Source organism: Neolamprologus brichardi, chromosome 17 (assembly GCF_056152115.1).
Source record: "Neolamprologus brichardi isolate AB-2024 chromosome 17, ASM5615211v1, whole genome shotgun sequence".
Taxonomy (NCBI): Eukaryota; Metazoa; Chordata; class Actinopteri; order Cichliformes; family Cichlidae; genus Neolamprologus; species Neolamprologus brichardi.
Window position 1 is genome coordinate 4,115,795 of NC_142120.1, and position 27,177 is coordinate 4,142,971.

The window sequence follows — 27,177 nt, forward strand, 5'->3', positions numbered from 1 at the left end:
CATGCGTATAGGTTGCCACGGTTACCCAGACGCGCGGATGAATATGGTGAGGGTTTTTCCCCTCTATTATTTCCTTATAATAGACCAGCTTAAATATTATATTTTAAAAGGTCTATATGATTACAGGCCATCAGTTAGCGCAATTACATAGTATCTTATTAGTTTACTGTACGAAACACAGTTTCGTAGTTCTTAACTTCGACACTCTCTCTCTGTCTCTCTGTCTCTCTTTATATACACACACAGAGGTGGCAAAAGTACAGACGTTCTTTACTTAAGTAGAACAACTTAGTACAGATACCTGGGTTAAAAAATGCTCCAGCAAAAGTTGAAGCACTGAAGCAACTGTTTTACTTAAAAGTGGAAAAGTACAGGCTCTGAAATGTACTCCAAGAAAGAAAGTAGCTCTTTGTAGGACAATTCTAACAAGGAAACGGAACCTTTTGCTATATTAATATAATATTATTATACTATTAGTACATGATAACATAAATAAATACAATAATCTAAATTAATACAATAACATAAATTATAATCCCAGTGAATATGCCCAGTTTGAATGTGTTATATAGGACCCAATGCAGTGGAAAGTAATATTTTAAAAAAAGAAGCGGTTTTCTGTTGCCTCCACATTTAAACATTAACTCTTGATTGTTCTCATTTTAAAGTGAGATTCAGCAGCTGGGGAACACTACGATCTGTGGAGTGGCTCAGCAAAGGGAAAAGAATTACACCTCATAATAATTTCTAATGTGAGATTCAGTAGATTTTATTTGTGTACATGCTGTGATCAGCTGACCTGCTGCTCTTTGTGAATTTACACAACTGAATTTAGCAAGATGTCAGCAGTTTTCACAAGATGTCCTGGGTGATGTCCATCCTCTACACTGACACGGACACCACTCCTCTACTCATTATATTGTCTTTACAGTAGATAGTATAAAGTTCAGTGAATTCAGTGAATTAATCTAAACATCATCAGCTTAAGTGTGAAGTTGTTTCACACTCTTTTCTCTCCCTGTGAAATAAAACCGTAAATAAACAGTTTGTGTGTTAGCTGATAGAAATGTTGAATTTGAAATTACCTGCCACTTAGCGCTAGCTAGATTATGAAGTTCCGCTAACACAAAAGGTCACCTGCACTACTTCTGGAAATGTAGGCAGTAAAAGTAAAGTGTGTCAGAAAAGTAAATAATTAAGTAAAGTACCTGGATTTTCTACATAAGTACTGTAACAAAATATTTGTATTTAGTTACTCCCCACCTCTCTATATCTATCTATAGTGTATATAGATATAGATAGATACATAGTTTCTTGAATTTCTGTTTTGAAACATGACATTCTGTAACTTTCTCTCTGTCTTTTTTTCCTGTGAAATAAAGCCTCCCAAGAAACAACAGGTATGAGCAACAGGCAGTCAGGACATCGTCTCTCTTTGACAATTAGACACAGAGAACTCAGCTCAAGATACACACAGGAAGCTTCCTTACTCTCTTTCTCACTGCTTCGTTCTCTTCAGCAATATATCCATTTGCTAGTAGGTACACACTGAACTGTCACTGTTAAACTACACTTGCATTGCTCTGATGCCACAGAAGAAGGCCGGTAAGGTGTCCAAGGCTCAGAGGACAAAGCGGCAGCAAGAGGAGGAGGAGAGGAGACTTCGAGAGGAAGGTGAGCGGTCTCTCTTCATTTAAACCTCCAGTGTAGGTGGCGTTTCTGACACTGAGTCTTTAAAGGGAAATTGACTTTTAAAAAATGAATCTGTTATACTTTTTGAGCTTCTCTCAAGATTTATTCATTGTTATTATGTTGCTAGAATGTAACAAAAATTGCAATGGTGCTCTCGGTAATAAAGAAAATACAGAAAAGATAAATAAGATTTACTTAAAAAAAGATAAATGCAGAAGTCTTTAGCAGTCTTTAGAGTAAAGTGACTGGATGTGAGTGTTCGTGCAGGTGGTCCATGGGGAAGGGCAGGTGGACGGATGGCTTTCACAGCTCTTGGAAAAATAGCTGTCCCTCAGCCGGGTGGTGGTGGTCTTTATGTATCTATATCATTTCCTAGATGGCAAAGGTATGAACAGTTCGTGTCCCGGGTGAGTGGGGTCAGCAGCAATATGGCTGGCCTTCCTTTGCAGTCTGCCAGCTTATACTGAATTGAGGTCCGTCTTTGGAGGATCCTCTCAAAGAACTTCATGATGACTGGGGTCAGTGCGACTAGGCAGTAATCATTTAGGCAGGCCACAGCTGATTTTTTTTGGCACAGGCACAATGATGGAGGACCTAAGGCAGACAGGGATAGTGTAAAGTTGCAGAGACAGATTGAAAATGTCCAAAAAGACCCCAGCTAGCTGGTCAGCACATGTCCTTCCTGACACCTTTTCTGGTTTTGCAGCTTTGTTAGTGTTAGTTCTCTTCAGAGAACAAGTCACTTAGTGGAGCTGCACGCTGATGCTGCTCCTCTAGTTGAAGGGGAGCAACGGTTGCACCGCCGTTAGTGTTGTCAATCTGGAGAAGAAACTGTTCAGGGTATCAGGAAGTGAGGGATCCCAACTGATCTATGTTGCTGTTCATGAGATAGGTGCTTGTTGGTGGATGTGTTCTCTGTTAGCACTGTATCTGTAACATGTATATTGTAGAGGAAGCCCTGATCAGGGCAGAAAGAGAAGAACAGGAGAGAGTGGAAAGAGAGAGAAAGCAGGAGGAAGTGGAAAGGCTTGAGCTGAAGGTAAGAGCCCAGTTTAATATTAACCCTAAATGAAGCATAAAAGAAGAAATGTACATACACAGAAGAGTACTTGGGAATGCTTTGTGTGCTTGGATCGCTTTCCCTGACAGGACCTAGAGCGCAGAGAGGCCGAGTTGAAGGAACTGCACCATCTACTGGAGGAGAATCATACTGCAGTAACCAAATGGAAAACTGAAGCTGTGGAGATAGCCAAGGTGTGCGTCCACAAGCATTCTGTCCAGTAGATATGGACATTTTCTTCTTCCCTGATGGATTTCTGGCAGCTGATAACGCACAGTGTATGCTTTGTGTCCAGTGGGAGCGATACATGCGTTGCGACGGTGCACCAGACCCAGCAGTGCAGAAAGAGATGAATACATACATGTGTTTATGGAGAGATGACCCTGAGGTCAACATCACGCTTGTGCTCCAGCAGTGTAATCTTGCTCTGCAGGTCTGTATGGGTTTGTTGATCAATGACAGTAAGGTTATTTTATTTCCCTATTAACAGATAATAACCAGCAACAATTTTCTTTATGTTAACTGGCAATAATTAAGTGATAATAATCAGGATGAAAACTTAAGCACAGGACAAAAGTAGCTCTTCGAGCTATTAAAAATAGAGGTAACTAAAGCCTTGTCTTCAAGTGAGTTATTGAATTCAATTCAATTTTATTTATATAGCGCCAAATCACAACAAAAGTCGCCTCAAGGCGCTTCATAGATACAGAGAAAAACCCAACAATCATATGACCCCCTATGAGCAAGCACTTTGGCGACAGTGGGAAGGAAAAACTCCCTTTTAACAGGAAGAAACCTCCGGCAGAACCAGGCTCAGGGAGGGGCGGGGCCATCTGCTGCGACTGGTTGGGGTGAGAGAAGGAAGACAGGATAAAAGACATGCTGTGGAAGAGAGACAGAGGTTAATAACAGATATGATTCAATGCAGAGAGGTCTGTTAATACATAGTGAGCGAGAAAGGTGACTGGAAAGGAAAAACTCAATGCATCATGGGAATCCCCGGCAGCCTACATCTATTGCAGCATAACTAAGGGAGGATTCAGGGTCACCTGGTCCAGCTCTAACTATATGCTTTAGCAAAAAGGAAAGTTTTAAGCCTAATCTTAAAAGTAGAGATAGTGTCTGTCTCTGCTGTGTGTTCTAACATAACAAATCTGAGCTGTTCTTACAGCTGGTAGATGAGTTGGAAGATCTCCTCAAAGATGTTACAGATCCCCAGGAGGGCCAGAAGTACCAGAAGGTTCTCATAAGTTTGCAGGAGCTAATTCACTCAAAACACCACCTTGCTACTGAAGAGATCCTTAAGGTACAAGATACCTGATTATTCCTATGATAACACATCAGGATGCAGTTTGATTCATAGTAACAATATAGCAATAAGTCCAAAACCCTGCGTGTCCATGGTTTCAGAGTGCCAGTGAAAACGTCAGCACTGAGACAGGCAACATGCAGACTGTGATCAAAGATGACAACATTACACTGTGTCTCTGGGCCAACCTCAATAAGAGTACAAGGTTTGTTCATAAAGCTGTCATCTTAGAATTTCATTCTGTTATATATCCACTGTTACAGGGGTGGAGGCTCATATTAAAGTTTCACATGGTGAAATCAGTGTATGTGTAAGGAATGTCTTTGAGTCAACGCTCACATTTCAGACTCTTCAGTTCTAGGAGTGAGCACAGAAGCTCAACCTTCTCTTTAGCAGCCATTCAGAGGAAAGTTGGTTTAAGTGAGCGGGAAGGAAGCCAGACAGCGGTTAGACAGACAGACCAACTGTCCGTCTGTCCACCCATCTTCTGCTGCTTATCTAGGTTTGGGTTGCAGTCTAAACAGAGACAGCCAGACCCTTGCCAACTCCTCCAGTTCATCTGGGGGGACACTGAGGCATTTCCAAGCCAGCAGAGAGACACTAGAGACATCTTTTCAGCATGTTCTAGGTCAGCCGAGGGTATCCTTCTAGTAGGAGATGCCAGAAACGCCTCATCATCATCATCATCTCATCCAGCAGCAATGGGCTAATTGCCCACGAACTCCTGAAACCCTTTTTGAACAGGGGGACCACCACCGTGATCTGCCAAATGTCGCTGGGACCCACATTTTCCTTCTGATGCTGCCAATCCAAAAATAGAAATATGGTGCTAGAAATGAACATCTAATCCAACGTTAAAGAAAGTCAATCATTTGTAGCTGTGCCTTATGATGAAGATGAATTTGTGGACAGTACCTAAACACAGACTTGTACAAATGTTGCCTGTAGGTACACAGGCTGATGTTTTATTCCTCTTTGTGTTTCTACGTGGTCCATCCAGGTTTAAGAGTGTCAGCTTCAGTGAGGCAGGCCTCAGCTTTGAGCTTCCCAAGCAGCTGGCTGTGAGTGACATCGCTGTGCGCATCCTCCACACCCGGTATGACCACCTATCTTCATTAGCCAGGATGACTCATCTGAGAACACACACACCCAGCGACAGGGTCTACCCGGCGATGCAGTCCACCCAAAGGTTAGGCGAGAGGGAGGTAAGATGAAAGACTCAGCTTCTGTTGCGGGTTCCTTCATTTCTTTTCCTTCCTATAGAATGCACATCTCACAGAGTGCAGCCAGTCTTTTGTCAAGGAGGAACAGTCCAGAGGCTGAAGAGAGCCAAGTGAGCCACGTCCAAACACAGATGGAGGCACTTGATGGTAAGATGGTCTTTAAATAAAAAGTAAGCACATAAACTAAACTATGTCACAACTAACTCTATGTCACTGATTGTTGTAAACTTAGCTTAGTTTAGACAGAATGTGTTTATTTCCACTGACAAATTAACCAGCAATTCTTCTAAAAGCTTAAATGACAGTTCTTTCTGTCTGTTCACCAGTCAGGGATCCGATTGGTCCCCCGGAGGAGCACACAGTGATCAACCCTGTTGCCCAGGTGGTAGACTTGATGGAGTACACACCTCTGGGTGGAGTATTCTACTATGATGCGTTTCACCTCCCACCTCAAATTCAATATGCCCATGGCTGGAAATTTGTGCAGGTGAAGAGATAAGGGTCTTCCAGCTAGCATGAGATCAAGCCTCACCTGTACTCAAAGTGCATGCCTGTTTTTGTTTGTAGGTGTTGAGGACAGGTATGCAGGTGTTCTCTTATCAGGCTGAGAAGTCCGGTTTGGATGGCCACGAGGCGCTCCCCTGCCCTCTTGTTGGGGTGTCTGTGACACTGCCTGACTCTGTTGTCTTTTTGGAAGCTCCACAAGTGGCTCGCTGGGATGCTGCAGGTATATCACGCTCTGAAATACATCTGAAAGACCCCACAAAGTCAAAGATATTGAAACTGTCTACTCCCAAAGATAAGCAGTGGAGGATGGATGGCATCACCGACATCTCCTATGATGAGTCTGAGGCCAAAATCTCTTTCAAGGCGGACTCCTTCCAAGCGTTTGCGCTGATGCAGAAAACCTACGCCAACCTTCCTTTTCAGAGCTGGGAGCTCCGGCCACTGGGCCAGGACTCTGCTCTCTACACTGTCAACGGGGCGTTCATGAACATCAGCATCACTATTCAGGTAAGACGGCAAGAGCACTGTGGACCCAAGACACAAAAAATAAACAGGAGATGTGGCTTAACTGTTACAATTTGTGCATCTGTGTCACTGATAGGATAATAAATGTATGCTGCAATCAGAGCAAGAGGGGGGGCTCTCTCACCTCATAGGAAAGTGGATGAGTGGCTCGGACCTGCAGAAGGCCATGGTCGACGCTGGGGTCAACATCTTTGTGAATGAATACGCGCACAAATACGTCAGCAGCACTGCCAAGGTCTGCAACACAAAACCAAGATGCTAAATTTGAGACGCTAATATCAGAAGCTTAATAAGAATCCTTTAAAGATTGAAATGCATTTTATGAAGTCAAGTGGGTTTCAGAATGGAAAAATGGACTTGAACGCCCCTTTAAATGAGGAGATTGAAAAACAAGATTCGGCTGATATTTCACATGGTACCCACTATTTAAGCAGCTCAGACTACCCTCAGTTGTTGCGCATCTTTTCATTCATCTGACTGAAGAAGCGAATAACTGCTTTTCATGTCACTAATTAGGGCTGTCAACGTTAACGCGTTAATGCGTCATCACGATTAACGCAATTAAAATTTTTAGCACAATCAACCCATCTGGAGTGCAGAACGGACAAACTGCCCAAAATGCATTGACAGAGACATTTCAGGGATTTTGAGTCATTCTGCGCTCCAGATGGGTTGATTGCGCTAAAAAAATTTAAACAGCGTTATTTGCAATGACTGCGTTAGCATTGACAGCTCTACACCAAATATAAATGACTACAGACGGAAATGTCAGTTAGCGTGCGACTTGGTTGGTGAGATTTTCACCTGATAGTAGCATTAAGTTAAAAGGTTTGAGCCAAAGTTTGTATTACACAGTGCACGTAAGAAGTGTCCCATGAAATCATAAGATAAATATGTTTTTCTGCATTTACACAGGGCTGCCTGAAGCGGTCCTGATATGTAGTTTTAAACAGTGATTTAATTATTGTGTTTTTGCAGTATTAAGAAATGATCTGTGGGCTTTCTGTCCTCTTCAGGACCCACTCACAGAGCACGCTGCCTACGAACAGATGGCCCTCTTTTCCTCTGCCTGTGCATTCTCGTGGAGCAAGTGGAATGCTAAATGTGGAGCTGAGCATCTGGTCATGCAGGTACTCTCACACATAGATACACTTTATGCAATGTAGTATTTTACTCCATTATCTTATCTTAAGGCCTCAGTCACACTAGAGTAAAAATAGAACGGCTACCTCTGTGCGAGCAGGAGAAAAAACTGTGGCTGGTGAGTGATTGTGCTGAAAATATTTTTGCTACCTGGGACTGACTGCAAGAAGTTGTGGGGACCACTTTTGGTTGCAAGGAGATCCAGCATGTTGCCAGGTGGGAGGCAACCTGTCTCTGTCTGATTTGGACCGACTGCAATCCCTCTCAAAGAGATTGGTGAAGTAGTCTTCATGCAAACATGCTGTAATCAACTGGAGTCACAATGAACCAATGAGCACAACTCTGCTACCTGATCAAGTAATGAGCCAAGAAAACGTGAATTACTAATGTTTGTGCCAGAAAATTTTGCATAAACTGTGCTGAATTTTAAAACTAAAAAAACGTGTTATTTAGAATGGGAGGTGGACATGTTTTCAGAACGATTGCATAATTAATACACCCGATTGGCTCAAAGTGGAGAGCGAGACATAACTTAGGCTCCGTCCTGTCACTCTTTACTCAGTCCTCTGAGTGTTTAGAGCCGAGCCTCGTGTATTCCTGCTGTGCAGTAACACTGGGATTTAATTAAACAGCAGAACTCAAAGAAGCATCGGAGGGAGGCAGGAGATGTTGGACAAATGATGCATACAAGGATATGTCTTGTTTTGGCAACCTATCATTTTTATTATAATGGGCAGAGCAGGTTTCAGTATTCAGGGTTTTAGAGATTTGAAACATCTCTTTAGAAATGTTTTCTCAGCAGTGTGCAAAGACAGGAAATTTTAAGGTTTCTTTCTTTTACTTCCTTAATAGATGCATTTACATAACATCTCTGTCAAAATGCAGCTGTTTGGGGACTGTGTTAGTGTAATATGCAGTATGAACAGTGTTATCCTCTCTACTCGAGAAACTGGCAAACGCAATTCAAATATTTTAAATTACCAGAATTAAATCCTGTGTCTACTTAGTGCTATTTGGCCAGCTGTGCCACTTTATGGTACGTAGAGTAAAGTGAGGTGAATGTTATCTGTATGTCATTACCATTTTTTTCTTTTTTTTTTTAACCCTAAAACTCCATGTAGAGGAGCAGGCATCTTCTTCCATTTACTAACACCAGCAGCAGACTTTCAATTTGAGAGTTGATAAATACGTGAACACGTTTTACAGAATCATGAAGCGAATGAAGGTCAGGTTAGAGTTTACCTTTTAATAGAGAAGTCTAGCTGGTCTTACCAGCACGCCATAGCAGCTGCACCACAAATTGTGTGCGTAACATAAATTTGTTGTTGAGTGATGCCTTCAGTTTCTAACTGCAGGATGTGTGACAGCAGCTCTGTTGCATAACACCAATTCGGTTTCACACACTGCAGAGAAGCTCAGACAGATGCATGCATTTACACATGCAGCACAGTAACAGCACATTAACATATTGAGTCTCCTTCAGCCCGTTTATCTGAATTGCCTTCTGTTTTCAGAGAGAAACTTTAAAAACCTGTGTAAAAGCTGCGCTTACACTCTGTTACTTTGTTTGTACATTACTCGCTGATTTTTGAGCTACACGTTTGCACTGTTCTGTGCAGTTCACCGGTAATAAGTCTGCCTCAGGCTCTGGTATAGCATCACGTCTGATGCAGACAGCAGTAGATTTGAGAGCTATCAAGGTAATTGTGGTATTATTGAAAACCCGATTTTATGTAATTGTCAATTCACCCTCCCCCCACATGTGGTCTCAGACCTGGGCTCGGTCTCTGAAGCAGCCATTTCAAAGTCAAGGACACTGCACACAGTTGCAACAATTGTGGTTTGGCTGCAGTCTCCAATTACCATTCTCTCTAGTGCAGCTCTAGATTAAAGCAGACTACCACCTGGGTTCTCTTAACATCAACCTTTACGCAGCCAGAGCGATGAAAAAGGTAAAACCGTAGGCTTTTTATAGAACACGAAACCAAGAAGCAAAAGGGATATTAACTTGTGACTACCTGATTCTCACCAAAAGGTTACTGACCATAGTTGAGCAGACAGAACAGAGATGAAATTGGCTAACAGTTAATATGCTTTAATGTTAGATCAACTTACAAAACTCTCTTTGCCAGGTGTGTGAGCACCACAATCCCTCCCCCGTGCCCGAGGACTCATGGAGTCTGTACCTTCTGGGAGCTCAGAGGAGTCGAAAGCTGGAGATCACAGAAACAGGTGAAGCTTTTTCTCCAGATCATTATCCTGGCAGCGAGTTTCACTCCACCTTCATCCACTTGCTTCAGGACACCATGAGTCCTGATGGCGTCGCTCGGACCAGAAACTCCCATCATTTGTTTGTCGACACAGTACAGAGCCTGCTTTGTGCCACAAGGCCCCTGATGTATTCATAATCCCAGTGAAATAAACTTAAAAATGCACGACTAAATACAACAACGAGAGAGCTGAATTTGAAATGTACACTTGGATGCACATAACACACATCTTCTATTGTAGAATTGGCTACTTTATTTGTGAAAAGATCCACGCATCTCCTTTGGAACATACAAAAGTGTATGAAGTTGTGGCAACCACAGCAAAAACTTGAAGATGGAAAATACAAAAAAAACAAAAACAAAAAATGTTGGTGTTGAAACTGTAATAATGCAGAAATACAAGTTAAAACTCATAATCACATTTTCCACTCAAAACTAGCAAACTCATAAATATAGATTTCATAAACACTTAAGAGTTTTATTACCAGTGTTTAAAGAGTTAAGTTAGAAACTGTCCTCAGCAACCAATGAGGTAAAATTCCATTAAAAATGCTGGTATTCTCCTGCATCCTCAAGTACATAAAATGTGTTTAAAAAGCCACAGGTGGAGCAGCTCACTGAACAGCTGAGCAGCACTATCACACATGCATACACACAGATAATCTTATTTAGCAAACATAATGTGATGCATAAACTCAACTATGGGGCTAACTATTCCTGAGGCCAGGCCTGTGCTGTCGATGCAAGTCTTATAGGAATTTGCAGGCACAGTAAACATCCCAACAGCCTCTGCTCTCCCAGTGCAATAAATATCTCTGGAGGGCTGATGGGCACTAGCACCATCGACCCTCGGGACTTCGACTAGACAGGGGGCTGGCCATTGTACCGGAGCCCTGTGTAGGGCCACAGCAGCTGCTGGATGGTCATCCAGGAGTCCCCGGTCCCTACAGGGGCTGCATCTACGGCTGGCTGCATCACCAGGCTGGCCAGCAGTGCCAGGAGACCTATGCAAATAAACAATGATAACAATAAGAATCCTTTGTTTAATTAAGAAAACACCCCCACTTCTGCATGGATAACAATCTCTGAATTATTGATGTTTTACTTAATTGTTATAGCTGTGCTATTGCTGGGTACCTTGATGCAATTTATCTGAAAAATACTAGGTAAAGATTTAAAACATGGTATCAAGAACAAAGTACAATATTGGTGTCAAATGCATATATGGCAGTTTTGAGTTTGATGGCACATTTTCAGAAAAACTGAACAGGGGGCGATATTAAAAACGCAGCTGGAGGAAGATTTTGCAATTAGACCAACTATCGGTCAGTAATGTAAAGTTTCATGAATTTCCAAGCATGCTTAGGCCCTCAATAAAGGAGTTTATTTGCCAAAATAACTTTACCATTATTACGCAACTTAGGAGTTGCCAAAGCATCAACGTTGAGACTTCAAGGTGGGGGCATGACAAACGAGTGGAAGATGTCACGGTCTGTCCTTTATATACAGTCATTGGAGTGGTTCTCCTAGGTTCAAACCAGTAATGGTAACAAAAGGAGCCTACCCGCTAGGAGCACCATCATGGCTAGCCAAAGCCAAAGACCCCTGCCACCTCTGGCTACTGCTGCTGTCGTCCGGGAACTGGTTAAACTATGGGACAGAGACTGGGCCGCTCCTGGTTCTGTAGATGTAGGGCTGGATGAAGGGCTAGGCCTAAAGAAAACGAAATAATGTTATGACACGAACTAGGTAAGACATGGTTACTACGGGAAAAAAAAGAAGATAAAATGTTAAAAAGATAAAGCGAAAGACTTAAGTTACCAAAAATACTTGTTACGTAGTTAGCTTATTTCAGGACACTGTCATGAACACAGTAAAATCTGTTGGTCATTTGTGGTAACTTAATTACAGCAGGCAGTAAATTAGCTGTGACTTGGCTAAAATTACAATTTAAATGCAGTTAAGTGTATTTAACCACCCATCTTATAACTGCATCAAAGCACAACCATACACATCACTGTTAGCATAGAAAGATGTCAGCAGTTGTTAATAGCAGTTGGCACTGAGCTGGATTTCAGCGTTAGCTTATCAGGCAAAGGCAACAGATAATTTTGGCCTGAGATCTGTCAACAGCAGGAATGCTGCTTCAATTTACTTTGGCATCATTGAGAGTCCGTGCAAGGTTATAAGTGGCCTTTGATTGGCACTCCTTCCAGATAAACACAGGCCTTTTGCATGCATTAATAGTGTTTTCCCCCCTTAGACAAAGTCAGAATCCACAATCACTTCCCACTTTGTATTTTCTCCCAGCACACTTACAGCATTACAAAGAGCTCATCCTGATTCCTGAGAGATGTAAAGGGAGGAAAAGAGGAAAGGATAGTTCAGAACAACACCTGATCTGCATAGTTTGCATGATCTGTCACCTCACGAAAACAAAGGAACAGGCCAAGGTTTGCACATAAAACTGAAAAAAGGTGGCCGAGCATGTTAGTACATGACAAAAGCAAGCCTGGAGAACTTGGACTGGTTATCACGTTGAATCAAAAATGCAGAAACAAGTCATAACACAACACATAAAAAAGCATGCATTAAAAAGAACACATCCAAAACAAACAAAAACACACAAAGTCTCCAGCTGAAAGAAATGATGAATTTCAAACAAGCCTCTGAGCCCCTTGAGCATAGAAGCTAGTCCAGCACAGATCTACATCATGAAAGAGTTTCATCACTTAGGAGGTCCCACAACATCCTCAAAGTTTTGAAACAAAAGGATGTGAACATCAGATGTTAAAGACACATTACATTTCTGGTATTAATGACACTTTGACCCAGGCCTCTGTTATCATTATACACAGCAGCAGGGCAGTGTTGACCAAATAGTATAAACAGGGATGGTGTCTAAAAATTGATATCATCATTAATGCCAAAATGTTACATGACTATTGATTGATTGTATAGAGATACTGAAATTTTGTTATGATCTGCAATAACTGGTGAAAGTTCATAAGTGGCAATGAAGCGGTTATTCCATTCTAAAATAAAAACATTAATATGCCACTTATGAACTCTGATATCACAAGACGTTCAGGTTACAATTACTGGAACCTGAGTACAGCTAAATGATCAACTCTTTCACCATGTGTCAGTCTCTTGGTTTGTTGGCAGACAGTAGTGCTACCGTACGGTAGTGGTGGGCATTTAGTTGGACTAACGTCTTAAGGGGCAGAATGAGTGAGGTGAGTTTGCTGCCCAGCTCACTGAGACTGGACCTCCTCTCCACCACTGTCTCCTCCTTCTGCTCTTCCTCGGACTGGCAGTCTGTGTTGTTGCAGGCTGTCCTGTGGGCATGCACGGGTCAGGCATTCAAACAAACTTTTCAGCTGCACAATGACATATGACCATTGCTACAAAACCACAATTTTGTGTGCACGTGCACACATGCCAAAGTCATGCATGTGAAGCTAACAAAAGCAAGCAGAGAGACACCCCTGCAGCAGTCATTGAATTATATTCACCTCCTGCAGACCAGTAATTTCTCAGACATGTCATGTTTGCAATTATAATTTGTTTTGCATGAATCAGTTCATTCCCAGCAATGCAGAGTATATGCTTAAATATAGCACAAAGCCATGAAGCAATTTCACGACCTTTCAGTTATTTGGAGATTATTCAGCGCTTGACTTCCATCATCTTTAGCATTAGCTTTTACATTAGTTTTCCAAACATGTGAAAGCATACGGTGCCCCATAAGAAAAACAAACATGTCACAAATGTCCACAGCAAAGATGTCACTTCACTTTGTCTTCATTTATTTATTAGTACTATTTGTATTTTATCTGTTCTATTTATATATTAATTGGCATCTGTGTGTGGACAGCAAAGAAAGAACTTCATTGCACAAAGAAATGCCCTTTTTTCTTTGGACACATGACAATAAACACTTTGAATCTTGAATCACATAGAAAAGAGGCTTCAGACAAATACTTTGCCAAGCAAATGTGGATGGACCAGATGCATGAAAGATGGCTGCTGTGTGGTTTGCTGTCATCTCTGCGGTTTGTGCTTTCGACTTTGTTTCTGCTAACTAGCTTCACTATTTTCTTTTTAATACCCACAAAGTCAAAACAATTCTCTTGTTTTGTTCTCAATAACATCTGCTGTTGACTATCAAAATAATTTCTGCATAAAATTATACTGTAACCAATATTGCACCTAAGAGCCGCCATTTTTATGCATCAGGGTCTGCGCTAAAAGAACTTCGGTGATGCAGCCAGTGCAGTGTCCTCCTCCTCCTCACACGTCTTACCCCTTCATCACAAGCGAGGGCTCTTCAGTGTCGACCCAGGGCACAGAGCTACTAAAACGTTTGAGTGGGGGACGCACTGTGCTCTTCCCTGCCACATTCCTGTAAACCAACGTTATCACATAGGGGCATAACAACAACAACCCTCAAGTCATGATGCAACAAGCCTTGGTGGCATTAATAACCAACCAGAACCCACAAATCTTGCTTTAGAAGAAGAGTCACTTTAACAGTAACCCCCCCTCCCAAAAAAACCACACTGCCTTTATATACAGAGTATACATTTTGTTGTAACTTAACTTGAAGATAATTTAACACACACACACAAATACCCACCATGGGGACCGTCTGGTCAGTCGTTCCGAGTCAACCTCTGAGCCATCTTGTGTTTTGGACTGTGTTGGGGGTGGGGGGCAAATCAAGCCATCATGAAAACCACACTCTTAAATAAAACTTAACCACAATCATATTTTGTCTGAATACATTTTCTGTATTAATGCTCTGCTCGTTGCTCTTAGTTCATTTAACTTTCCCTACGTTTTACATGTCAAGGACAACTGCAGTTTGTCTAACTACAAATACAGTCCAACTACACTGTGAAAATGTAATTTCAGTTTTCACTTTACACTATTATACCTCATGTCATTTTATAGAAAAAGCACATCTAAGAGAAGACTGCTTCACATACACCTTTGAAATTTATATTTTAAATAACTTGTGGACTACAGAAAAACTACAATTACGAACTACAAAAATGCCAGCCTTTGTAGGATACCGTCATCCAATGAGCTAGCTAGCTCAGTTTCAAGAATTACTTAAGAATGAATGATTTTCAAGCTGAAATATTGAGTTCAGACTTTAAAATATAAGGAAAGCTGCATCTTTGTAAACTATACATACAGTGGAGAAACAAAAACAAAATGTAACATATTTCCAGTGTGATGATGTAAAGTCTTGCAACTGATACTCACTGTGTCAAAATGCATGTTGCCTGGGCCAGCACGAGAAATTGTTATCATGCTGCTCCGCCGGGCTGATGTCTATGAGAGCACGCGCAGTGGTGGTAAATATTGTAATTTACAGGATTAAAAAACAGTCAACAGAAATTTGAATAAATAATCATGATGAAATCGTGTGTAATCCACCTTGCTGTACTGTGATGACTGTTTCTTTCTTTCACGGAAGTCATCTGGAAAGAGGAACATATAGGTTACCCTTTGTGTGCAAGATGTATAGTTTGCATGCAAAACATCACATTTTACACAGACCTGATTCCTGAGTCTACTCTAGTGAGTATAGTGGTTTATGTGAGCACAGCTACAAAAGCATTCATTACAAGGCCCAGTGCATATTTGGCATTTAACTTGGTATATAAAAAGTAATTATGAGTTTGCAGGAGTTTAAAACCTATTGTATGCTACGGTCAGACTTTGTATGTCTAACAGAAAAAGGGTACAACCTTTTTCTGTTTGTGATCCAAACGACCTCTCATTCTGCATGAGCGTCTCCCGCAGTTCCAGCAGCTCAGCATGCTCTTTGGTGTACAATCTCCTGAGGTTCTCCACATGCTGAATCATTACCTCCACAGCCTTTCCAATACGACTCTCCTGCAAATCCCAAACAAAGGAAACCACTGAATAATGACAAAGTTTGTTCCCTTGTCACGCAGAAAACATGTTTAAATTTTCCACTTACCTGATGAATCGCTCCTAGCATCTCAGAGCGACTGGACACCCTAGTCATGGACTGGATGAGAATATCCAGGTTTTTCTGGAGCCTCTGGATGATCTCCATTGATTGGTTGTCATTGTCACAAAGAGGAATAAGAGCCTAAGCAGAAAAAAAGGAAAAGTGAAAAGAGCTGAAGAACCAGCGAGAAAATATCACACAATTTCCTCAGTTTATTTTATTTCAACATATACATTTTCTTATTTATATTATTATTTTTTACATATATTAAATAAATCGTACAAAAATACATTAAAACCGTTGTCCACAATCACTCCACTACACTTCGAAGCTCTCGTGACCTTTGTACCTGTCAGCCCTTTTACTCAGTGAAACCAATAATTTCACAATATATTGCAACTTCAATCACACTATGTTTGTGCAACAACGCTCTACTTCATTTACTTACAGAGTTATCACAGCTACCTATGTTGTGGTACTTTAATAACAAAGGAAATAAAAGAGAGAGTGCGCTCAACAGCTGCACACACACACCTGCAGTAAGCCCTGACAGCTGGACACTTCTTTGCGGACGTTCTCCTCGGCTAGGTCACGTGACCTCTCCTCTAGCCTGAGCCTCTTCTCCAAAGTGAACATGTCACACTTAAACCCCAGTGCCAGACGCTGGAACTCTGCCTGAAAACAGAAGAGAGGCACTTTAGTCTGAAAAGAAGTATCCAAACAGCACCTCAAAATAGTATAAAGTACATTTCCATTCATTCTTCCTTAACATGGACAGCAGCAGAAAAGTTACACCATTGAAGTTGTGAAACTTCCACATGCACACACTTCATATTTCAAGAGAATTTAATAGACTTGATGAAAAAATGGTTATAAAGTAAGCAATAAAGTACTATAAAGTAAAACTTACTAGCATTCTATATGGACACACCATTTTTTTACAAGGTTAAAAGGCAAACAAGTGCAGGATCCAGTGGTATACATACCTCAATCTCCTTATCACTAGGTGACAGGCTGCAGACAGAAAGACAAGATCAGAAAACTTCATGTGCATAGGAATGATTTACAGATTATGTTGGAATGATAATAAGTTGTCTTACTTGTTCTTATCTTTGAAAGTGTCAGGAATGACTAACATCTCAGCTATAAGGAAACAAAAGCGTGCATGCAGTCATTCAAGTCCATGAATATTAAAAATTTTAAACAATAAATATCTTAAACATACTTTCTGTGTCCGTGGCCATGCTGGCTACATTTTGGTCCTCCTGAACCTTGTGCTCCTTAACGGCCTCCACGGTGCGAGTCAGCTCCTGCAAGATCGGTACAAACATTCCAGGCTCCGTTTCTTTCTCGTCCCGCTTTGCTTCAGAGTCCGATTCTTCCATACTCAAATTCTCTTCAACACCAGTATTCTCATGGATTTCACTACTTTTTACATAATGAATTGGAGCTGAAGAGTCAACACAGCTGGTTGTGCACTTGACTCTAGATTCTGAATGATCCGATCCTGAGTAGAGGTAAAACTCAAACTCTCTTCCTCCCTCTCTCGTGGTCATAGACAAGTGTTCACATGACTACACGCACTCACTCACTCAGCAAGAAGGGCAGCATTTCTCTTCACGGTCCAGTCAAATGTCACCTTAATGGTGCCATCTTACAGCTTTGTATTTCAAAATGCTGTAAGAGTTTTATTTTATACATTTTAATTTGTTTGTTTTTTTATTTCTTTTTTTTTAAAGATAGAATCTGACTACATGTGGCAGGAAAGCTAAAATTTTAAGATATCCACTATCTTTCTCCAAGGCCTTAAGAAGAAAACTAAACTTTAAAAGTAATATTTATAAGTGGAGTTAAGCAGTTAAGAGCAAAGTCAGTGTGCAGGTCTTACTAGTTCTTGCCTATTATTGTCCTTTTTTCTTCACTAACCTCCGAATGGCTTGGACCAGAGACCGTACTGGCCATGCCGCTCCCTGATTGGCTGGTGTGTGTGACAGATGATGCCGACTGAGGAGAACTGCTGTCAGAGAGGGTGGTTGGCTTGCTGCTGATGAGCCGGCCTGTCCCTGGAAAGAAGAATTGCTGTGTGGGTGGATAAAGTTACACACAGACGCAGGAACAAAAAGCATAGCCATTTCTGGTTGTGGTTTATTTCTTGTTCCAGCACGCATATCTGTAAATTGTTCTTTACCTGCCGTGCTGGGCTCTGCTTTTGGAACCCCAGCTGCACCGTCCTGCACAGTCTCCTCTTCTTCCACCAGCACAGGTAGCAGGCTTGTGCTTGAAAATATATACTTTTACTTACACAATATTATAGCAACCTACACTTTTTCGACTCTATTTATGGTATATTTTGAAACGAAGTTTTCTCCAAGCTGACGTTGAACCACTCACCTGTCCTCAGCTGGTGATCTGCTGGCCGACTGGTCCTGGCTTAGGCTCTAAGATAGATCGAATTAAAAGTGACAAAGAAAAGGATGAGAAAAAGCACAAGGTGGCCTTGAAGCACATTTTCGGTCCCAAGAAATTGTTAAAAGCTGCATGCACATAAATGTTCGTGTACATGTAGCGTACCTGTCCCATGGCAGTGAAACGCTATCTAAGCTGTACAGAGTGTGGAACAGAAAGACTGGATTGACTCCTTATATAATGTGGAGCTACATGGAGAGCTCTGCTGTTTTATGAGTGTGTGTTGCCGAGAAGAGTGCACAGTTAACACTGGCACAGCGCTAAGTAGTGGAGGCGGACTGTGTGCACACAGTTGTATGAATACACTCATACAACGTAGCAAGGTGAGAGCTCAGACCAAAGCAGTAGGATATTGTGTAATAAGTGTAGATAATATGACTTCTGACACAACTGCTTCTTTATTTGGCTGCTGCTTTAGGGGTCGCCAGAGCGAATAATCCCAGCGCAGCATCCTCCTCGGTGACAACAGCCAAATTTGAGCCCTACTCTCACCACCATGTTCCTGTCTTTTCTACTCCCGCTTCCTCCAAAGAGGCCTTACTCCTCTTCTCTTCCTTTGTCTTCGGCCAACTGTAGCACAGTTTTCACCGACATCCTGTTGACCAACAGCACTGGAGGTGGTCCACATCATGAAACATGTGGATGTTTTTAAGCTTTTACATCAGAACCCCGTCCTGATGCAACTGTCTCCTTTTATTTGGGCTCGCAACACCATTTTACACCCAAAGCAAAAGGTGGAAAGGTTTGAGGCGTGGCTGCAGGGGAGGCGATACATCTGAGCTCAAACAGCTCATCACACCTCCCCTGCATAAAAGGAGAATGAACTGGGTCCTGATGTTGTTGTTGATGTGCAGATGGAAGCTGCAGCTTAGAGTGTAAAGTTACGACAACCGGAGAACAAAAGTGCAGAAAGGCGTTGAAATGTGGTCGGGTCTGTTGCGCATCATTTACACTGCCACTGAGTGACAGGAAGTGTGCACTCTGGACACTCTGGTCTATCACAGGGCTTCTCCAATTACTCTCGTGCTGTGAGGTGAAAAACCACTACAACACCACACATTGTGAATACATTAATCTGATTAAACGTTCTTCTTGTGGTGCTAGATTTCCCATTTGTAATGCTGCATTTAAGAACAACTGGACTTTCCAGGATCTGCAGTGCTTATCATCTTGCAGCCGTCTACAAATATGTCTAAAAACAATGTCTGAAAATGTAGAGTACCGAACAGTTTCTGATGCACAAGCTGCAGCACACCATTCTCATCATTGAGAAAACCTTTCGGTCGCGAGACAGGAGCCCCTGCTCAGTGCAGCGACACAGGCTTTGGGGTGAAACCTGGACAATCCGCAAGCAAAATCTGCACCCTTGATGATGCTGGCAACTTTTGCTTCTTTGGCCTGGGACGGTGACGGTGTCGACATTGGGATTGATGAACAATTTCTTGTTAACTTAGTACGAAACAAGTTTTTAAACTCAGTTAAATTTTATCATTTCTAAACATGCTGTGAGTGAGTATATTTTTGCAGTTATTAAACCCGATAATCAAAGAATGAACAGTTTGACATTGTCGAGTCAAAAAGTCCTAAAAAATAAACAATGATTGATCAACAAAATAAGTGTTTTTTCATTTGTTTGTTTTTTTCATATTAATCTGGGAAATTTTAGGCTAGTCAAGTTTTCGTATGCTGTGTCACATCCAATTGAAACTAAATTAAAAAGTGCCACTATTGGGATAAATAATATGGTTGACTTCATTTATATTCTTGTTGTCAATATGAACGAAGACCTATGAAAATGGATTCATTTACAAGTAAAATTACAGTTTGAATATATTTGAATAATTGGGTTCAAATAGAATACTCAACTTCAAAAAGATAAAAGGCCTCAATTCTTAGTTATAAACACTGACCTGGCTATAAAATTAAAAACAATCACTATCTCTCAGTAGGGTGGCAGGCCATTAAGTTAACATCAAGTAGGAGACTAAATGAAACAAACCGACAGATCTGGCAGAGAGCAGGACGTACACTAGCCGTGGTGAAACAACTCGGACATCTGGGGTTGGTTCCAAATCTCCAAACAAAGAAATGTAATATGCAAAAATGTACTTTTAAAACCCACTCATCTGGACACAGACGTCATTCAAGACCAACAATAAATTAAGAGGTAAAAATAACTAATAAAAAGTAGTCAAGTAACTGTGTAACCAACTTGTTGATCAAAAATGCTAAAGAACACACACAAACTTTGTTTTTGTTTTGATTAAGCTACTATGTATAACTTCTTTGCCTGTAAACTTGACCGATTTCAACATGCTCTGACAGATATTAGATTTTTCATCGTTTTTTTATGAACTACCCAAACCTGAGACACCTTGAAGTAAACAGTCTCTGTTAAAGTTCTTTAACAGTTAAAGAACTTTAACAGAGACTTTCATGAGCAGTATGAGGTATAACACACTTGCCTTGTATGTTAACTGAGCTGAGGGAAGCTGACAGTCAAGCCCATAACTCCTGATGTAACTAGCTTGATCAGTCTATCACATACCTTTTTGCTTTTCTAAGGAAAACCCAGCCCCTGCCCAACCTGTTGAACTCCACCTCCCTTTATAATACACCTTCACTGACTGAACACATACAAAGTTGCAAACAGAACAAGTCAAAAAGAGGAAGGGGAAGTATTCACGAGTGGGCGCTGAAAAGATGAGAGGAAATTGTTTTCATTTATGCATTAAAGCACTTCTCTTCTGCTACTAACCTTAATATAGCTCATGTCTCCGGCAGTTGAGCCCACCTTGCCTCCCTTCTCTTGTCCTTCGTGGTCCACACTGGTTGGCTGGCTGCCGACAACAGTTGAAAGATCAGAGATCAGCTTTTAGGTATTGTCCATTTTTGGATTCTTTATTGATATGCCTGATAGACTTTCTAGCTAGCTAATAAGCCAACTGACACAGTGAAAGGCAGCAAGAGAGATGAGGAACAGACTTCATCTCTGTGGAGGTAGACTGTGCCTATGCAAAGCATGGGCACAGAGATACCAATTAGCCTTTGCACTCCTCCCACAGCAATGAAAACGCCCATTTGACTAGCAAATGTTGCCCAAGTCGCAGGGAAATGTTCAAACTTCATGAAAGACTGCTTCAGTTATGACTACTGTGACTACTGATAATTCCTTTCAAGTTCCAATTCAAAAGAGGCCGTTTATGCTGCTATTCAAAAATAACCATGTGAGACGGAGTGACAAAATTATATTGTGTATTAAAGAGGCGCGTTTTCTGTGCCCCAGGTGAGGTTTACCAGTTCAGACCTCACACAATGATCCTTTTCAGTGGCACTGAAGGAAAAGGCTGACCAGGAAATGTTCATCTCTATTTATTTTCTATACCAACTTTCACACTAGATCTGGTTGCAATTCACAATATATTCAAATTACCACATCACTAGTTGATCATCAGTGATAAGTAATCCTCTGGTTCTCTTCATCCCTTTCATTATCATATTCTGTCTTTTGGAAATTCCCATTTGCACACTGATGACTCTCACTCTCTCAGCACAAATAAACACAAAGTATCTTTGTTTTGCAGCTCTATCAAGTCTTGTGAACTGATTGCAACAAACTAGCCTCACAATTTAATGTAAGCTATTACAACTGTCTTTCTTGCAAACAACTTCAAAATTCTATTATTTGGCGCCCCCTAGTGGCAATGACAAAAAAGTCAATGACAGCAATCCAAGAGTCTTTTTTTCCTGGTAGCAAAGTCAAATGTTTGTCAGTCACCTCTCAGTCTGGGTAATGGTCTCGTCTGATCCAGGTGAGGTGCTGTTGGGAGAAACCATATCAGCTGCTGGGGGAGGGGTGCTAACAGGAGTTATAGTTTGGTTCTGATCAGGTGGGTTTCTCAAAGTTTCAGCTGGACCACAGGAGTCAGACTGTCCATTTTCACAAGCCTCTGCACCTGCTGATACAAGAGCCAAAGGTAGTTTATTTATAGACTATCAGTATGAAATAATGTGAATATAATAGGCTATTTCACAATTACGAGTTTCTCTTTTGTAATATTTTGCACTTAATTCAGTGCAAACTGGGTGTAGTTTACAGTACATGAGCATTAGTTATAATTACACATATACATATACATTAGTACCACATTTCCCCTCTCTAGGTCATATTTAACCACAATAATCATCATAAAAGGTTAATTTTGCAACTTCCTTATCCAGTAAATAAAATAGGATAAAGATAACAAGAAACAGTATTGCAGGGTTTGCTTACCAAATACAAGTTCAACCAAAATAAACACAGCATAAGGTCATTAAAACATAAGTGATGTGACTCCTTAGTAGCATGTGATCATCTTGCACGATTTAGTAAAGCCTTGTCTCGTCTAAACAAACAGCACACCAAGCCATTCAGGAAATGACTCACTCTGGTTAAGGTGTAAATGCAAACAGTTGAACTGGAGTCTAGCTGACAGCAGAGGGAGAGGAAAGTGAAACAGAAAGATAGCAAGTAATCAGCACTTCAAGTGTAATACGGAGACAGAGGAGGAGGTCTTACTGTTATTTTCTGAGTGGGGCAGATCGGGGAGAGCATCCGCCTCTGGCTGTGTAACGCTGACAGCTTGTGAGTGGGAGCTCAGTGGTACCACTGCGTCTTCCTGGAAGGAAGAAAAAAGTGCACGCACGCACAGAAATATTGACAAATATTCAAAAAAAGAGAAAAGGAGTGAAAAGATCAAATAAGCAGCACACTAAACAGCACACACCATATACTAAAACAGCAGGCACACAGTCAATAGAAACAAATCTCTGTCAAATGAGGAGACATTACATAAGAAGTCAAAATCTTACAGATGACAGAAAGCACAAAGAGTCTGCCCCATCGTTGATGGGCTGCTGGAAAGACCCCCAATTACTGTCATCATCATAGGAATTCAAAAGCAAACATCACTTTCATAATGCTAGCATTGATGAGTGATTAAATTGGTTTTATCAACCTCACAGGCATGAAATTAATTAAACAGTGAGCAAGTGGGTAGAATTCATAACATGCAAGATAAGCGAGACGCCAAGATTATAGCTACTTCTTTTCCCTTTCACATCAGTGATCGTAGCGTTTCATCACTGACAACCTATATTTATTAAAAAAATAAAATAAAAAAAGCAGTTTCTGTACAAGCATGCAGACTGCTGACTGTATGTAGAGGCTGTGAATAATATGTGACGAGCAATTTGGTAGGCAAATGACAGAAGAGGACAGGGAAAGGAAGGCAGAGACACTGTTTAATGTCTTACATCATAAATTCTTATTTAGTGGAGTAAAAAACTTGAGACAGCCGTCAATGACAGGCAGAAGAAACTGAGATTCCAGCACATTCAAAGCAGTTACTTGCAGCTAAAGACCTTGAAATCTAATAAGTCAAAAGGATCCCTGAATAGGTAGACTTCAATGAAAGAGTCACTGCTCTTAATATTAACTGTACGGAAGTAACTTTCTGTTGAGTTAAAATAACAGAAATGTGCTGACAATGACCTCTGCAAAACTTCAAACACCACAGATTGTCACAAATGCTAGTTGCGTAATTATTATTGCAGTTGACCACAGCCAACTGATGCTGAGTCATCTTAATAATATGAAGCATTATATTACTTCATTGCAGTCGCATGTGACAGATATGGTTATATTTTCAACTACAGCCAAATTAAATATTAACAACTTAAATGAACCGTGGAAGGTGCAATAAGCATCAAATCATCTTAATGGAACGGTGCTGCTGAAGTCTCATCTACTGTTGGCAGAGTTGCTGGTGATTCAGCGTCTTGCTCAAGAGATCAACATCAGTAATAGTTGAGAGTGGAGTGGGGAGTCAGAGGAAAGACAGCCAAAGGAGTAAATTGATTTCACAATTCACATTCTTCAGATAGATGTTTTAGAAAAAATCTCTTTTTAGTTTACCCTCTTTAAAGAAAGCCATCTATGGAGTGGCGGACATGTATTCTTAACAGCAAAATCTGAGCAGACATTTCACATTACTCTAGGTCAGGGGTAGGCAACTCCAGGCCTCGGGTGGCGGTGTCCTGCAGGTTTTAGATGTTCTCCAGAGGCCTGGTAATGAACTAATCATTTGATTCAGGTGTGTTAACCCAGGGTGCGATCTAAAACCTGCAGGACACTGGCACTCGAGGCCTGGAGTTGCCTACCCCTGCTCTAGGTAATCAAAGGTTTCAGATGCTAAAGTGTTAGCAACAGTCACAGTTTTAGCTAGTCAGCTAAGGCGATCCCAAATTCCACAGCAATGCTTTTAGATCACTTTTAACAGCTACATCTAATGATATAGGACATACTTATGTACCCATTTATCACATGTGCCATCAAATATGAATTTGGCCATGTTGATTTTAATTAAAAACACATTTGAGAATCTTGATTAAAAATATGTTTCAAGGAAAGAAAACCTGTTATTTTTTATGGGGTTTCATTCTGCAACATCCCACCATGATGTATTCTTATTTAGCTTCAGCTTAACTTAACATTAGAGCCTTTTAACCAAGTTGTGTCATTTCAAATGAGTCTTTTGATCAAGCATAATAAGAGCAAAACTTTAAAAAAATGACCTTCAAATTCAAATGTAGTGAGCACCTAATTTCAATGTACCTGCAAAGGTTGACAGGTCACCTCTGGCTCTGACTCACTACAGGCTGCAGAACCTGGGACAGAGGGAAGATGAGAAAAACAATGAAACAAAGAAATGAGAGGAGAAAGGAGGAGGCTGAGAAAAATTACAAAACAAAGAGGCTGATCGCTGAGAACCCAGAGCCCTGTCAAATCCATCCTGGGGTTAATTCACAAACCAACTGCGCTGTCGCCATAAAAGGTCAGACAGTCTATTATGTAAAGAACTGAGCTGAGGGAGGGGCAAAGGGGTTAAAATACCATCCATGGCTAAGGTGGCATTAATGACCACACTTGCACACTTGTTTTCTGTTTCTCGGCCTGCCAACCGCTCATGCAGACAGAGGAATGAGGATTACTGTGCTCACTTCATGGCCTCAGACCAGTCACACACCTGGCCATAGAAGGATCTTGAGGAAGAGAGGATTTCTCATGCTGTGTTGACATACGCACACACACATTCCCTCGCTGAACCTTTAGAAGCCCAGGGCCACAACAACCATAGAAGGCAGGGGTCTGCTTAGAATGGCCTCAGAGATTGAGCATCCTTACAGTCAGACTGTGAGCGAGTACTGTACTGGTTCTAAAGGTAGCCGACTCCCATGAATTACTGGGGAATAATCCAGTTTATCTCACACACGCACAAATAAATCAACACTCAAAGACAATGGTAATCTGTTAAGAGTTTATCATATACAGCGTGGACTGATTCGTCACTGGAGGTATATGTGAACTCAAGGTCACTGGAAAAATTGGCATTGTCTGTAAATGTTCTCAAATCAATAATCTGGTAAACAACCTCCATGTAGATAACATTTGCTGTCTATAACAACTTCTGCTTGGAAGAACACTTCAGTTAGAGTTTTGCAAATTAACAAATCATTAGCTATAATTTTAGTAATTCAAACAATTACTTCAATACTTTCTTGCTAAACATTTACAGGATGTATCAGATCACATTCGTGCTGCATGACGCTGGCTCATATTTCATTTTTAAAGAGTCGATTCTCCTGCATTTAATCCAGAGCTAGGAAGAGGGAGAACACATGGGTCACAGCAAGGCTAGAAAAATACTGAACCATATTTAGCTCTATTTGGCTTGGCCAAGAGGTTCCAGTTAGCTCTGGGCCAGTTATGCTGAACACTGGATATTAAAGGCTCAAGGAAAACTCCTCAAAGGTCTCAACTTTCCTTGAGATAACGAGGAATATTTGTTCTTGTTTAAAGCCAACTCAAAATCAACACCCTGTGAGTCTTTAAAGTGTGAGCAGTTGTCATTAGGCCTAACTCTTGTCCTCACTCACCTCGACCTTCTCCCACTGTGCCCTGCCCAGATTGGGCTTCCACTGTGACAACAGACAGCGGAGTTGATGTGTCCCTCACGTCTCCCTCCCCGCCGCTATCCACCACTGTCCACCTCTCCTCTGCGTCCTCCTCTTCACCTCTGTCTGTTATTTTATCTCCCGTTTCCTCGAGCCTCTCTTCTCTTTGCCCTTCATGTACTTGGCAATTTCTCTCTGCTAGCTCATTCTTAAGGAAATCTTGAATAGCAAATTCCTCGTCCCAGTCCAAGTCATCTCCAACCTAAAAATAAAAATGCAAAGGTGAAATTTGCAGAAGCATTTCAAAACCCACTCTAGTAAAAAAACATCTGGAGGACTGAAGGTGGCATAGTTACAGTTACAAAAAAAAATCTTTTTGATGCCAAGTTTCTGTACAGCTATTGCTGCTTCTGGTCAAACTAACTACACACTTGGGTATTATGAGAACTATCACCATAAAACAAAATACAGTATTTACAGTAAGAAAAGCTCTCAAACATGCCAGCTTGATGTAGAAGACGTCCACAGCAGCCTGGTTTAATTCAGGGCTATCCTGTAAAATATCTAAAACTTAAAGCTTAGTTGTTATGGACAGCCTGGTTACTGTATGCATGTATATGGTTGCTGTATAAACATATACACATATGCATTTGTGTGAGGTACATCAGCACCTCACATATTCCTTTTTAGAGTAAAACAATGGTGTTGGAATGGAAATGTTCAAGTATGCGTCAGCGTGTTATTAGCAGTGCGTAGGTGTGTGCTTGCATCCGATTCTGCATGCATGTGTATTTATGTGCGGGGGTGCACATGTCCACTTCAGTCGCCAGCTCGCAGTGAGCTCTCCTCTACTATCTCTACTCCATCTGTCTGAATACAGTGCGAGCTGTCTCTCCAGTGATGCACACATTGTGGTTACTGATAACAATGTAAAAAGAGCATACATATATATTATTGCATCTGATTATTTTCTAACCCCAGCTGAGAGAGGA

The 27,177-nt window shown here is 41.1% G+C and overlaps 2 protein-coding genes across 5 annotated transcripts in view; one reads left to right on the forward strand and one right to left on the reverse strand.

Moving 5' to 3' along the window:
* The first annotated feature begins 1 nt into the window (after position 1).
* Positions 2-10,016, forward strand: dnai7 (dynein axonemal intermediate chain 7). Of its 2 annotated transcripts, XM_087831142.1 has the most exons (16): positions 2-46; positions 1,383-1,400; positions 1,596-1,674; positions 2,643-2,731; positions 2,842-2,946; positions 3,048-3,185; positions 3,924-4,058; positions 4,163-4,266; positions 5,062-5,250; positions 5,325-5,431; positions 5,611-5,771; positions 5,852-6,011; positions 6,084-6,298; positions 6,393-6,551; positions 7,333-7,446; positions 9,592-10,015. In XM_087831142.1, the coding sequence occupies exons 1-16, from the start codon at positions 2-4 to the stop codon at positions 9,865-9,867; spliced, it is 2,094 nt and encodes a 697-aa protein (XP_087687268.1). In that variant the 3' UTR covers positions 9,868-10,015. The 2 variants fall into 2 exon arrangements, with proteins under 2 accessions (XP_087687268.1, XP_087687267.1); XM_087831141.1 differs by lacking the exon at positions 2-46 and having other exon boundaries at positions 648-1,400; positions 9,592-10,016.
* irag2 (inositol 1,4,5-triphosphate receptor associated 2) overlaps positions 9,462-27,177 on the reverse strand; it is a 29,026-nt gene continuing 11,310 nt past the window's right edge. Inside the window, exons 19-39 of one of the 3 annotated variants that reach the window (XM_087831138.1) lie at positions 26,168-26,447; positions 24,846-24,898; positions 22,749-22,848; positions 21,969-22,146; positions 20,949-21,030; positions 18,116-18,162; positions 17,913-18,001; positions 17,651-17,787; positions 16,950-17,034; positions 16,825-16,867; positions 16,711-16,738; positions 16,259-16,399; positions 15,731-15,865; positions 15,495-15,642; positions 15,181-15,224; positions 15,007-15,075; positions 14,372-14,430; positions 14,039-14,137; positions 12,945-13,070; positions 11,294-11,442; positions 9,462-10,733 (exon numbers count right to left, since the gene is read on the reverse strand). In XM_087831138.1, coding sequence (XP_087687264.1) covers positions 10,591-10,733; positions 11,294-11,442; positions 12,945-13,070; positions 14,039-14,137; positions 14,372-14,430; positions 15,007-15,075; positions 15,181-15,224; positions 15,495-15,642; positions 15,731-15,865; positions 16,259-16,399; positions 16,711-16,738; positions 16,825-16,867; positions 16,950-17,034; positions 17,651-17,787; positions 17,913-18,001; positions 18,116-18,162; positions 20,949-21,030; positions 21,969-22,146; positions 22,749-22,848; positions 24,846-24,898; positions 26,168-26,447 — 2,235 coding nt within the window. In that variant the 3' untranslated portion in view covers positions 9,462-10,590. Of the gene's footprint in view, positions 10,734-11,293; positions 11,443-12,048; positions 12,076-12,944; positions 13,071-14,038; positions 14,138-14,371; positions 14,431-15,006; positions 15,076-15,180; positions 15,225-15,494; positions 15,643-15,730; positions 15,866-16,258; positions 16,400-16,710; positions 16,739-16,824; positions 16,868-16,949; positions 17,035-17,650; positions 17,788-17,912; positions 18,002-18,115; positions 18,163-20,948; positions 21,031-21,968; positions 22,150-22,748; positions 22,849-24,845; positions 24,899-26,167; positions 26,448-27,177 lie in introns of all 3 variants that reach the window. The other 2 variants (XM_087831139.1, XM_087831140.1) reach the window with 2 other exon arrangements.

Bases quoted from the DNA above. Each gene is read 5' to 3' on its own strand.
- dnai7 (XM_087831141.1), top strand. From the start codon at position 1,335: ATGACATTCTGTAACTTTCTCTCTGTCTTTTTTTCCTGTGAAATAAAG. The intron at 3,186-3,923 runs GTCTGTATGGGT...CTGTTCTTACAG, and splicing joins AGTGTAATCTTGCTCTGCAG to CTGGTAGATGAGTTGGAAGA. The intron at 6,299-6,392 runs GTAAGACGGCAA...TGTCACTGATAG, and splicing joins ACATCAGCATCACTATTCAG to GATAATAAATGTATGCTGCA.